The following is a 13,029-nucleotide window of genomic DNA, read 5'->3' as shown; positions in this document are numbered from 1 at the left end:
AATTTGTTTTTTTTTTTTTTGAGATGGAGTTTCATCCATCCTTGTTGCCCAGGCTGGAGTACAATGGCGTGATCTCAGCTCACTGCAACCTCCGCCTCTCAGATGCAAGTGATTCTCCTGAGTAGCTGGAATTACAGGCATGTGCTACCATGCCCGGCTAATTTTTTGTATTTTTAGTAGAGATAGGATTTCTCCATGTTGGTCAGGCTGGTCTTGAACTCCCAAACCTCAGGTGATCTGCCGGCCTCGGCCTCCCAAAGTGCTGGGATTACTGGCATGAGCCAGTGCGTCCAGCCTTTCACATCTTTTTTTATATATCATCTTTATCAACTGATAAAAGCCCAACTCAAAAAAAAATTAACATGTATGTAGTCAACATATGATATTACAACTTTAACATAGTATACTGTGCAAATAATGACAAATTTAAGTAAATCTGATCTAACTTCTTCATAACCTTGTAAAACCGACAATGGCACAATAACTATCCCACTTGTCCCAAGAATTACAGGTTATTATTATTTCCTACTAGTCATTCAAACAGGGATAAAACTAAGTATACATCTTTGTTTAATACTGACATTAATAACTGCCAATTTTAGCAAATAAGGCACATAATATGACACTGGTGAAGTCAAGGGAATTTTTTAAGTTAGAACAGAATTCTAAAGGAAATTAAATAGAAACTCAAAAGGTTTCAGACTCTAGATAAGCCCAAATAGAAATAAACATACAGAAGGAGATAAAGAATTAGGATCCACAAAAGGCATGAAATGACATAGTTCCTGGAGAGACTAAATTGGAAGCTGCACCCAAGGTGAAAGAAAAAAATAACCAAAACACTAAGAGAAAGAGTCCTTTACAGTGTTGGGGTCTGAGTTTGGGGCCAGAACTAACACACACCTTTATAGGTTTCAACTGAGAAGTACAGTGAAACAGGCAAGTTCAGGGCAGCCCCAAACCCAGGTTCCCCAGCCAAGTTACTCTCAGGGTTTTTCCCAGTAACTTTCCAGTATCATTATGGGCAGGGGGACTATGAATAGGAGAGGTCACCAAAGCCCTCACTCACGAAATTCACAATCTTCTTCATGATTCTTCTTTGCTATACTCCACGCATCCTGTTCATTGCAGTACAGAACTCGGAGTTAACCTTTTTAACTTCAATTACTTCATCTACAATAAGCTGAGATCTATGATACTGACCTCAAAATTTATTTAAATATATTTCATTTTTTAGCAAAGTTTAAGATTTACAGAACAATTGAGCAAATACTACAAACAGCTCCCATACACTCACTCACCCCTGTACAGTTCCCCTTATTATTACTATCTCATATTAGCATGGTATATTTGTTACAATCAATGAACTCAAATTGATATATTCTTATTAAACCAAAGCCCATAGTTATTCAGATTTCCTTAGTTTTTCCCTAATGTTCTTTTTTGTCTTTCCAGCATCCTATCCAGGATATTGTAACATTACATTTAGCTATCATGTTTCCTTGGGTACTGTCTTGTACAATTTCTCAAACTTTCCTTGTTTTTGATAACCTTGAGAGTTTTGAGGAGTATTAGTCAGTGATTTTACAGAATGTCTTTTAACTTGGGTTTGCCTAGTGTTTCTCATGGTTGGACAGGGGTTATGAGCACTCAGGAGGAAAACAGAAGTAAAGGGCTATCCTCACCACATCATCCAAGTGAACATATAGTCATTCCTCAGTATTCCCAGGAACTGGTTCCAGGACCACTGTGGATACCAAAATGCAAACATACTCAAGTCCCATAGCCTGGGGAACCTGAGGAAACAGTCCTCTTTATTTGAGAGTTTCTACATACCAGGAATACTGTGTTTTCAAACTGTGTTTGGTTGGGAAGCCTATCAATAAGGAGGGCCAATGTATTGAAAACAAAATGTGTGTATAGGTGGACCCACTAAGTTCAAACCCATGTTGTTCAAAGCATCAACTGTATTGTCAACATGACTTATTACTGAAGATGTTAACCTTGATCACTTGGCTGTGGTACGACTTGTCAGGTTTCACCATTGTACAGTAGCTCTTTCCCCTCCCCTCTTTCCATATTAAATTCTTTGGAAAGAAGCCCACACTCAAGGATGGAGTGTTATGCCCCCTAAAACTCTTTCATTTTCCTTTTTAAATTTAATGCTCTCCATAGCTTATAAATGTATAAATGTTATCATACTTTTCTAGATGAAAAACAATGAGACTTACAGAAGTTGGTTAAGGTTGCAAAGCTAAAAAGTGCTAAGGTTAGGAAGTATATCCAAGCTATGTGAATCCCAGCTTAGTGTTCTTTTCATCGTGATGTACTCAATATCAAGGGCACAAATCATGTAAGTAAATTTTAAGCTCCACATTATCCCACCATCAGTCTTTTTCCAGGCACTTCTATTTCATTCAACGGTTTCCTGTATCTTTGGCCATGATTGCTCTTTTCTATTAAGTCAACCAACTTATACTCCTAGACCAAAGCCATGTTTTTTTTCTGTTTTCTTTGTCGTAGAGAAACAAAATTATTTTTTGTTTCAAACCAGTTCCCAGAAACATCTTTCCACTTCTCTGAAGCTACCCTACAGAAATTACTTAAACTACTTTCCCTGGTAACTTTGTGTAATTAATGAAAAAGCCACTGGACACTAGTTTTATTTTTTAAAAAAACAAAAAGGAAAATGGAAGAGCATATAATACAGTAGTTAAGAGCTCAGACTCTTGAGTCAGAAAGTTCTGAGATTAAATTTCAGTGCCATCACCACCACTTAGACCATGGAAAAGCCATTTAACCTTCTTAAAATCATTATCCCTATTTGTAATCTTAAAGCATTCTGTAATTAAAAGAGGTAGCCACGCAGTTTTCCATGCAATATGTGTATAAAAGCTATATGATTTGCAGAATAGACTACAAAATTTAAAAACAGAAGCCTAAGATGAACTTAGAATTTTTAAATTTCAGATTATCTTGTACCTTTGATAAGAGAATATTAATATATCTAGTTAAATAACGAACAATAATTACAGATGCTCCTCAATTTACAGTGGGGTTATGTCCTGATAAACTCATCATAAATTGAAAATATACTAAGTCGAAAAGCATTTAATACACCTAACCTACTGAACATCATATTTTAGCTTAGCTGACCTTAAACATACTCAAAATGCTTACACTGGCCTACAGCTGATCAAAATCATCTGGCATCATGGTACACTGTAGAGTGTTGGCTGTGTATGCTCATGATCACATGGCTGACCGTGAGCTGTGGCTCACTGTCGCTGCCCAGCATCACAAGGGAATACTGTACTGCATATCACTAGCTCAGTAAAAGATTAAAGTTCGAAGTATGATTTCCACAGAGTGCATATCACTTTCACACCATCATAAAGTCAAAAACTTGTTAAGTAAATCCATCTTAAATTGGGGACCACCAAATTTAATTTGAATTGCGGACTACTTTGAATAAACCACAGGTTTTTCTGGAAAAGAAATCTATTTTATACAATTCCTCTCTGAGACAAGTATAGAGAAGAAAATTTCCCAAAAAGTCAATGAAATACTAAGCTCATACATTCCTGTATTCACCAGTATAATTAATAACTAATAAAGGATTTGCTGAAAATCCCTGTCAGAGGCCCAACCACCCTTCTTCCAGAATCAGTGACAGTTCTTCATATGCTAAAGCAATGCAGCTTCCCCAAGGCAATTAATCTATTCTATCACTCCAGACAAAAGCAAAACAGAAGGAGAGAGGAAATTTCAACTGGAAAGTATTTATGTAATTGACCCAGATAACAAACTAAACTTACGCAATATGTCAAATGTCACAGTCTACACAAAAACACATATATATGCCACAGGGTAATAAGAGCCCACACAAGCCAAGATGAAATCTCCACCCTGAGTACAGTACATATCTTTAAATCCCTGTTGAGAAAAGATGCATAAGGGAAGCTAAAAGGTTCTTTCATAAACTTAGAGGAAAAAATTTAAACCTATCAAAATATCTTGCAGATTAAAAGTAATTACCATTGTGAAAAGTGATAAGGAGTTTTTCCTTTCAAAATATCTAAAACACCTGGGTTTCCTAACTGGCTAGAGAATTCTAGTATATGTCTACTTTTTTTCTGATCACTTTCAAAATGTGTAAGACTTGCTCTTTCAAAATCTCAAACTAAATTGTAACATTTATATCCTGTAGGAAACAAACATACAGGTTGAAACTAAACATGTAGGTTGAAAAAAATGTTGCCAACTTTTTTTTTGCACAGAGAGTTAAATTTAAAGAGAATAGGGCCGGGCACGGTGACTCATGCCTGTAATCCTAGCACCTTAGGAAGGCAAGGTGGGCAACTGCCTGAGCTCAGGAGTTTGAGACCAGTCTGGGCAACATGGTGAAACTCTGTCTCTACTAAATATACAAAAAATTAGTCGGGTGTGGTGGTGCGTGCCTCTAATCCCAACTACTTGGGAGGCTGAGGCATGAGAATCACTTGAACCCGGGAGATGCAGATTGCAGTGAGCCAAGATCTTGCCACTGCACTCCAGCATGGGTGAGAGAGCAAGACTCTGTCTCAATAAAAAGAGAATAGAATATGAATTCCCAACTTCTTTGGCTTCATTTTCTCATCCATAAGCTACTTTTAAACAGTATTGCTACTTTAAAACTTTCCTCACAAACACTGAATAGACGAAAATAAAAGGACCAATGAAAATGCTAGCAGAAGGCAAATCACTTTCATGTTCCCAACTTTGCATTTAAAAAAATTTAAACATATAGGAAAGTTGAAATAATAGCACATGCTGAGCATCCCTAAATCTAACAATCCAAAATGCTCCAAAATTCAAAACGTTTTGATTCAAAGAAAATGCTCACTTCACCATTTTAGATTTGAAGTTTTCAGATTAGGGATGCTCAACTGGGAAGTATAATGCAAATATTTCAAAACGCAAAAAAAGTCAAAATCTAAACACTTCAGGTCCAAAACATTTCGATAAGCGATATTCAATCTGAAAATTAAAAACCCATCGTTTATTAAGTATCTCCACACAGATTCAAAAACTGAATAATACTGTTGAACTACACTAAATTCTAAACTGAATAAAAATCCACACTAAATAAAAATTAGTAACTAGAACATATAATTTCCGAGTTACGAACTGACTTGATCAAGATAATTTGTTAAGATCATGTAGCTTTTCTGTCTCTGATGTAAAAGCTAATGAAAAAGCTTAAATAAATGAACGTCTGCCTGGTTATTTTATATGAATAATGTACAATTTAAACCTTTTAAAGAATCATTTACAATTTCCTCATAGTGAATAAAAGACAAAAGTGAAATTGTCTAAGGTTATGAAATGGTTATGTTCAAAAAAGATAATAAATATATCTCTAAGTAATTCTAGGACAGTCCAGAGAGCAGTCTTAGTAGTATCTGAATTGTTACCATGGATCACAAAAAAAGTAAGATATTAGCTTGTAAGAAAATAAGTGTGCTCTTGAGAGTCAAGCCTAAAACTTATTTGATGAGAACTTGGCTCACACATTCTCAAATAAGTTTTAGACTTCCAGTAGACAAGAAAATTTCTCATATTATGAATATACAACTGTAGAATATACAAGGTAAAACCAGAAAAATGGAGATGACAGTAAAAAGACTAGAAAATGCCAGTAAACAGCCATCCCCATTACTACAAGATAAAAGGAAAGGACCAGGAAAAATCAAGATGTCCTAGAAAATTTCAGAATCATTCATTACCTCAACCCTTAAAACCGCAACCTTGGCTGTGTGCAGTAGCTCACTCCTACAATCCCAGCACTTTGGAATGCTAAGGTGGGAGGGCTGCTTGAGGTCAGGAGTTTGAGACTAGCCTGAGCATCAAAGTGAGACCCTGTCTCTACAAAAATGTTAAAAAGTTAGCTGGTGTGATGGTACACACCACCTATAATCCTAGCTGCTCAGGAGGCTGAGGCAGGAGGATAACTTGGGCCCAAGAATTTGAGGTTACAGTGAGCTATAATCATGCCACTACACTTCAGCCTGAGCCATAGAGTGAGATCGTGTCTCAAAAACAATAACAAATAAACCTGCAACCTTTAAAAAGGTAGTTGTGATCATGCTGTAAATGGTCTCCTTCCCCATCTTTACGCTCCAGTATCTTCTAGAAGATAATAGAAAGTATGTTGAAGATACTGACTCTTAAAGAACAAACAGCTTAATCACACTTAAGTATCATTCCATATAAATCTTAAGGCCAAAAGTTGACAAATTACTCTGAAGTAAGTTTTATGCTTGCAAACTACCAATGACTTAAATGTTCAAAGATAGGAAATGCACTGTTATGCAAAAAAACTCCCTGATAATACCAAAATAGATGATGTATCTTTTCTGAAATGTACCTTTTCTGAAATGAAGTGACAGTTAATCTATTTAGGTACATACTCTTGTGATCTAGTCCACAGAAATTGATTTAAGATTTTGTGGATTAAGTACCTGGGTATATCATAATGCTATATAAAATATCTGGTCCTAAAGTAAATGTACAACTACATATCAAGAAAGATTATCTATACCAGTTAATGGGGGCAGAGCAATGAACAAATAAAACGTGTGTGTGTGGTTCAGAATAAAAACAATGCACATACACTTTCTGATTGGAAAAGTATTTTTAAAGAATTTAGTGTACCATAACAAATGTCTTATTCATTTGAAAATTCTATGTATATAAATATTGAATTCACTATCATATTTATCTTTTAAGTCCTGATTAAGCAAAAGTCTATAATTAAAAATGCAGAAACAAAAAAAAAAATTTCTTTTACACATGGATATAAGAAATATCAGGATGAAACAACTAAATAAAGCAGTCTTCAGAAGGTCCACCATGATTTGCTGATTACATGCACTGATTTATTTCTTATCTCTCATCTCCCTATATTATATTGCCATCAACAACAAATTTTTAAAAAGTATCACTGCTCCTTAAGATGCCTTTATTCATTCTCCAAGACAGGAGTCAGAGGATGGGAGTCGGCAGAGGCCAAGAGAAAGAGTAGCCATTAAAAAATTTAACATCCTACCTTTATAGCTAGAAAATTCAGTCCACTCTCATTGGCCAAAGCCTTTGCTATCATTGTTTTAGAACACCCAGGTGGCCCATACAGAAGAACTCCTTTAGGTGGCTGAATACCCATTCGAATGAAAGACTCTGGATGTTTTAAGGGCCATTCCACAGCCTGTTTCAACTTCAGTTTGATATTTTCCAGTCCTCCTATATCTGACCAGGATACCTGAAAAATAGGACATTTTCCAAATGTAAGTTTTGCCAGGACAAGCAGAGAACTAAAAAAAAGATAAAACACATCATTAACAGAAGTCATGCAAAAAAGAATAGAACCATTTAAGAATCAGGAAAATCCTTTTAAAAATTCCAAAAATATCCAGAAGTAAATTAGGAGTACATAAAATGTTAACTGAGTACTGTAAAAATACTAAAAAAAAATTCTGTTTGTAAGTCTTGTAAAAATAACTGTTTAAACAATTGAACGTACCATTAAGTCTAACCTTCTAGAAAGACTTAGAAGTTACGTTTCACCTGTCTGAAAGTGGTTTGAGTCAGTCATCCTAGGTCATCTATATATCTAATTTCTTACACTTCTTTTTTAGCAAAACTACTTCCAAGTATATTTTTGTAGATATTTATGGAACACAACCACTTTTATCTTTGGCATATAAATAAAATATCTCCAAGATTTTATTTTTCTCAACTAAGAAATACCCCCAGAACAAGACAGCTCTTTACATAACATGTCTTAAGAATATATGCATACCAGAAAACATACAAAAGAAATCGAAGAATGAGACAGGAATCCACACCGTTGAAGAACGTAACAACTGTTAACTACCAATAATCATGAACAACCACAGTACAACAGAAAGGATACTAAGTACAATAACAAACAAAAAAGGCCTTTGGGAGTTCCCAAGAAGAAAAGATTATTTCTAGCTGGAAGACAAACCTGAAAGCCAACCCTGAGGCTGAGGCAGGAGAATTGCTTGAACTCATGAGGCAGAGGTTGCAGTGAGCTGAGATCGGGCCACTGCGCTACAGCCTGGGTGGCAGTGCGAGACTGCATCTCAAAAATAAAAGGATACTGTAGATGAGATTTGGAAATGCAAGAACAGGGAAATGGCTAGGTACAGGCCAAAAAATGACAGAAGGCTCAGAGGGTAAGAAGTATAGAAAGGATAAGAGAAAAAATATTGGAGGGAAGGAAATAAAGAAAAGTTGAAGTCATATGGCATAGCACCCTGAAGACCAGATGAAGGAATTCAAGATAACTCTTTGTACATACTTGGAAGTTTTTGAAGGTTTTTTAATTTAGAAGGCAATATGGTCTGATATGTCCTTCTGGAGGACTCCTCTGACAAGATTCATTAGAGAGATCAATTAATGGCATAAATATCAGAAGAAGAAAAAAGATTGAACTAGAGTAAACATGCAGATAACGAAAATTCACTGGAAAGATACTTCAGAGCTAAAGTTGCGGGTTCTGAGAAAAAGTTAAAACTACATTTGGAGGGGGTGGTGAAAAAGAAAATGGAATCAAGGTAATATTCAGGATTCAGACTTGGAAAAATAAGCAATTAGAAGTTACATGAATAGAAAGAAGGGAACATGTTTGGGAACTAAGGAACATAATACATAAGGTAGCAATGGGATTTGCGGTAGACAAATACGGACTATGTGATGACGAATTAATCCATATGAATGGAAAGATTATCTGGGGACTGAGTGATGCATTCCCTATCCTTAATTTCTTTGCAAGTACGTACAGACCCCATGTTGTAATGAATATTCCATCATAAGCATAACTCCTTCTTAATAAAAGTATTTCTTAGAGCACGTAAGCTCTCACATATAAAGTACATTACTCATATTGCTTTATAACATAAGTACAGTACAAACTTTAAAAACCAGTTTCACACTCTTCAAAATACTATAGAAATCAATTCAATTGTATTGTACAAGTAATCCATAGACCAAGCTTGTCCAACCTGCAGCCCAACACAAATTCGTAAAGTTTGTTAAAACATTGAGATTTTTTTGTATTTTTAACTCATCAGCTACAGTTCAAGTTAGTGTATTTTTTTTAGTTCAATATAATTTAAAAATGTATACAGCTGAAGGGGGGATATGATATTTTGTTAAAAGAAACAAATTTTCAATATATTTGGCCATTTTAGCTTTGTAGCAAATAACAGAAAAGGAAGTTTCTTTTCAAGATCCTCACTCCAGCATACTCAGCCAGGTGGGCGCAGTGGCTCACACCTGTAATCCCAGCACTTTGGGAGATGAAGGCAGGCGGATCACGAGGTCAGGAGATTGAGACCATCCTGGCCAACATAGTGAAACCCCGTCTCTACTAAAAATATTAAAAAATTAGCTGGGTGTGGTGGCGCACACCTGTAGTCCCAGCTACTTGGGAGGCTGAGGCAGAAGAATTGCTTGAACTCATGAGGCAGAGATTGCAGTGAGCCGAGATCACGCCACTGCACTTCAGGCTGGGTGACCGTGCAAAAATAAAATAAAACAAAATAAAGCTGGGAAAAACGTGAAAGGATTCCTTAACTCATTGTCTGCGACAAATCCAACTACCTTTTAACTCTTAACAAGTCCAAGTATAAAATACTTGAAATTTACAAGATGCTCCATTTAATGGAACAACTCAAATGCTAAAAAATTAGATCAAGTAACATGCTTTAGTATTTTTAAATGTTACTTAAAACTTAATGAGACAAGATATGCAGCACATTCTTGGTATTATAAACTACTGACGACTGCTACTTCATGGTCAAAAACATTTTAAAAAGAGAAGAAACCATACATATTGGTATACAACAACGTCTGCGGGGAATGTCATATTTTACATTTTGTTAACTGAAATTAAACATGACCAAAAAAAAAGGTCTATAAAACCAACACCCATGTCATTTTAAATGATAAGGTAGATTGTTTCCTATACAGTAAAATGAAGAAAACAAAAAAATCCCTGCAAGTTTCAAATCCTCTTGTAATAAAAAGTTCAGGTTATAGTCACTTTCACAAACAAGACATTCATAAACTATAAGGTGGAGAGGTCATATTCAGACAGGTTCTGTACTTGATGTGTTACTTGGAGATTCAATAATCAGTCTTGGATAAATCGGCTCTCTCCAAAATACAGTGATCTTGCTCTCCTGCATCACAGAGTATTCCACTACTTTAGTTCCATTTTCATTGTGATACCAAATCAAATTTCCCAGGATCTCTCAAGGCAAGTAAGGATGAAAGAATTTCTATATCTACTTTCTGGGTCTCCGGATTGTGGCTTAATATTTTTGCTTCCTTGTAGTCAGAAAAATCAGGAGAATAACTGGATGTTGGTTCCAAAAGCTTAAATGCAATCTTTTCTCCAACATTAGGGGCAGCTGCAAACAGTGGTAACAGACCATAGTACTTCTTGTGCGTCTCTACCGGATTCTGGATAACAGTAGATAAATCTTTTACCACTTCATTTAATTGCTGTTGCCTCTGGTTGTCAGTGCTTCTATTTACAACACAAGAAACAGGACGCCCTCGTCCTTGACCTCTCCCTCACATGCTCCGTCCCTTAGCTCCCTTCCAAGAAAAAAGGTTTTCTCCTCTACCCTATCCTCTTCCTAAACTAGTGGGGACAGACACATTGGGAAATGCACCAGGAGCCTGTCTACCACCTTTTGAGCCAGAACGCTTCCATCCAGCAGCACCTGCAGTCTGTGATGACAGCCCTGGGCCTGGACAACCTCTTCCTGCAAAAAGGCCTCCTGTCTTTAAGAAGCCCGCAGCACACTCCGGGGAGCTCGATGACATCAAGCACTGGTCATCTGACTCTGAATCAGAATCTGAACTAGAAGATGATGTTCCAGAGGTCTTCCCTTTGGTGGGGGTAAGGCTAAAGCCAGGTTTTGTAGCCAGTTTGTCTGCAGTTGTATTTTTGGTAGAGGGTCCTTCTTTTGATAACTCGGGTAATTTCTCTGAGGAATTTCTGGCCTCTAAAGTGACTTTGCTGGGACCATCACTATTGATTCATGATAAGACTCAGACTCCAAGGAGGAACTAGGACTCTCCTTTGACCAAATGCTTATACCACCTTTCCTTTTGGCTTTAACAAAGCTGTTTTTAGCAGACCCTTTTGGAGAACTACATCTCTGATTGGCCCAGTCTTTTACTGCCTGTACTATAGGAGACTTGGGATTCCTGGCCTTTATTTTTTTATATTCATATTTCTCCTTTTTCTTTGGTGATTTTCTTTTGGTCTCTTTGTTATCATCACCCACTGTGTCACAGGTTGCTTTGCTTTTTTTCTCTCTTTTCTTTTTCCCTGACAGTCTGATCTGTGACAGTCTGATCTGATTTGGTTCCAGATCCAAGACTTTCTCATTGTCGTTATTGTTCTCTTTCCTCTTCCAATGCTTCTTTTAATATTTGTAATCTGGTTCAGTTTCTTCATCCTCCTCTAACTTAAATGCCTGTTTCTTTGCTTTTCTAAGTGATAAATGAGCTGTCACCATTACCGATAACTATAGAATTCTCAACAACTCCTCTCTAATTTAACTCTGAGGCAGTCATTGTCTCTCACCAGGTGTGCACTCACAGTGGGGACAGGAGTCCCCGCTCCGGGTAAAGGCCCCAGTACTGAAGCCAAAGCTCTGGTGAATGAGAGTACTTAGATCTATGATGACTCGGCATCTGTTCAAGTCGACCAGAAGCAAGAAGGCAGTACACTATTGGGTAGCTGGTGGTAGGTAATCAAATAGAAATCATACCCTTGGCTCAGGGGCTGCCATCCTGCTCGGTGCTCATGTTAGTATATTTTATGTGTGGCCAAAGACAATAATTCTTCCAACGTGGACAAGAGAAGCCAAAAGACTGGACACCTCTGAGCAAGAGACATGGTATCAAATTTCGAACTACATCAGAAGATTTAGAACTTGGTCTATAAGTTTAACAGTTTCACGTGAAACAATTTCACTATTTTTCCCAATGTTTCTTATCTAGTCTAAATGTAATGCACTTGTACTTGGAAGAGAACTGCTCCTTGGGGGCACAAGTAAGAGCTACATAAGCCCTCAATCTTTCTCAATGACCCAACACTTTCCACATGTAAAACTGAATTTATATGACTATCAAGGCCTGTGTGGAAAAGGTAAATAATTTATTAAAATGTGCAACTCTCAAGATATTTCTACATGCCAACTCTCCTAGAGACAGTAGCAAAGAAAGAGTTAGAACTAAATATTATAGGTATAAGATATTCACCTTCACTTCTGCATTTCATTACTAACTGGTGGAGGAAGTTCGCTCTCTCAATTTAAGAATCTCCAATGCAGAGTTACCAGAATAAATACATATTCTGTAGACATTTCATTATTATTCCCCTCTCCTGGATTGTTTAAGACAGTTGTCTATAACAAGACTTTGTGCTACTGGCATTTAATAGCAAAGATTAAAATAAATTAAATAACCTGAATTATTTTGAAGACAGGAAGAAATATAAGAAAACGCCCAAAGAGGAACATTTCCTAGTGGGATAATCTCTCTGTGAGACACGCACTAAGAGAGCTTTTACCTATTACAGAAGTTCTCTAAAATGTAAATGAAAAACATCAATCAAGTGATGCTGATAGTCTATGAAGAGCCATGTGTTGGCAGAAGGGCTATTATTAAAGAAGGAGTAGAGGAGGTTAAGAAGAGCATTAAGTACACTTAATGGAAAGTAAAACAGAGTAACTGAAGTTCTACTTATGTCTTAGATGGCAACAGTGAACTATAAATGTAAGATTCTGGCTTCTTGGTGAAGACTGTTTGTCATGTAATTAGATTAATTGTTATCTATCTCATAGGTAAGAATAAAAAGCCTTCAAAGAAAGGCAAAAGAAGGTTAAAAAAAAAAAAAAAAAGAGCTAAAAAAAATCACAGGCCATCTGTGGTGGCTCA

General features: G+C 36.5%; 1 protein-coding gene and 1 pseudogene across 1 annotated transcript in view; both read right to left on the bottom strand.

The window, feature by feature from the left end:
• LOC108314019 (ATPase family protein 2 homolog) overlaps positions 1–13,029 on the bottom strand; it is a 269,876-nt gene that overhangs the window by 230,254 nt on the left and 26,593 nt on the right. The window contains exon 2 of the mRNA XM_017542739.2: positions 7,091–7,300. Within this exon, the coding sequence (XP_017398228.2) occupies positions 7,091–7,300 (210 nt within the window). The remainder of the gene's footprint in view (positions 1–7,090; positions 7,301–13,029) is intronic.
• On the bottom strand, positions 9,622–12,966 carry LOC108314025 (annotated as a pseudogene).

The sequence above is a fragment of the Cebus imitator genome, unplaced genomic scaffold, assembly GCF_001604975.1.
Source record: "Cebus imitator isolate Cc_AM_T3 unplaced genomic scaffold, Cebus_imitator-1.0 Scaffold146, whole genome shotgun sequence".
Taxonomy (NCBI): domain Eukaryota; kingdom Metazoa; phylum Chordata; class Mammalia; order Primates; family Cebidae; genus Cebus; species Cebus imitator.
The sequence above is the reverse complement of the archived record's forward strand: the minus strand, read 5'-3'. Positions and strand labels throughout refer to the sequence as shown.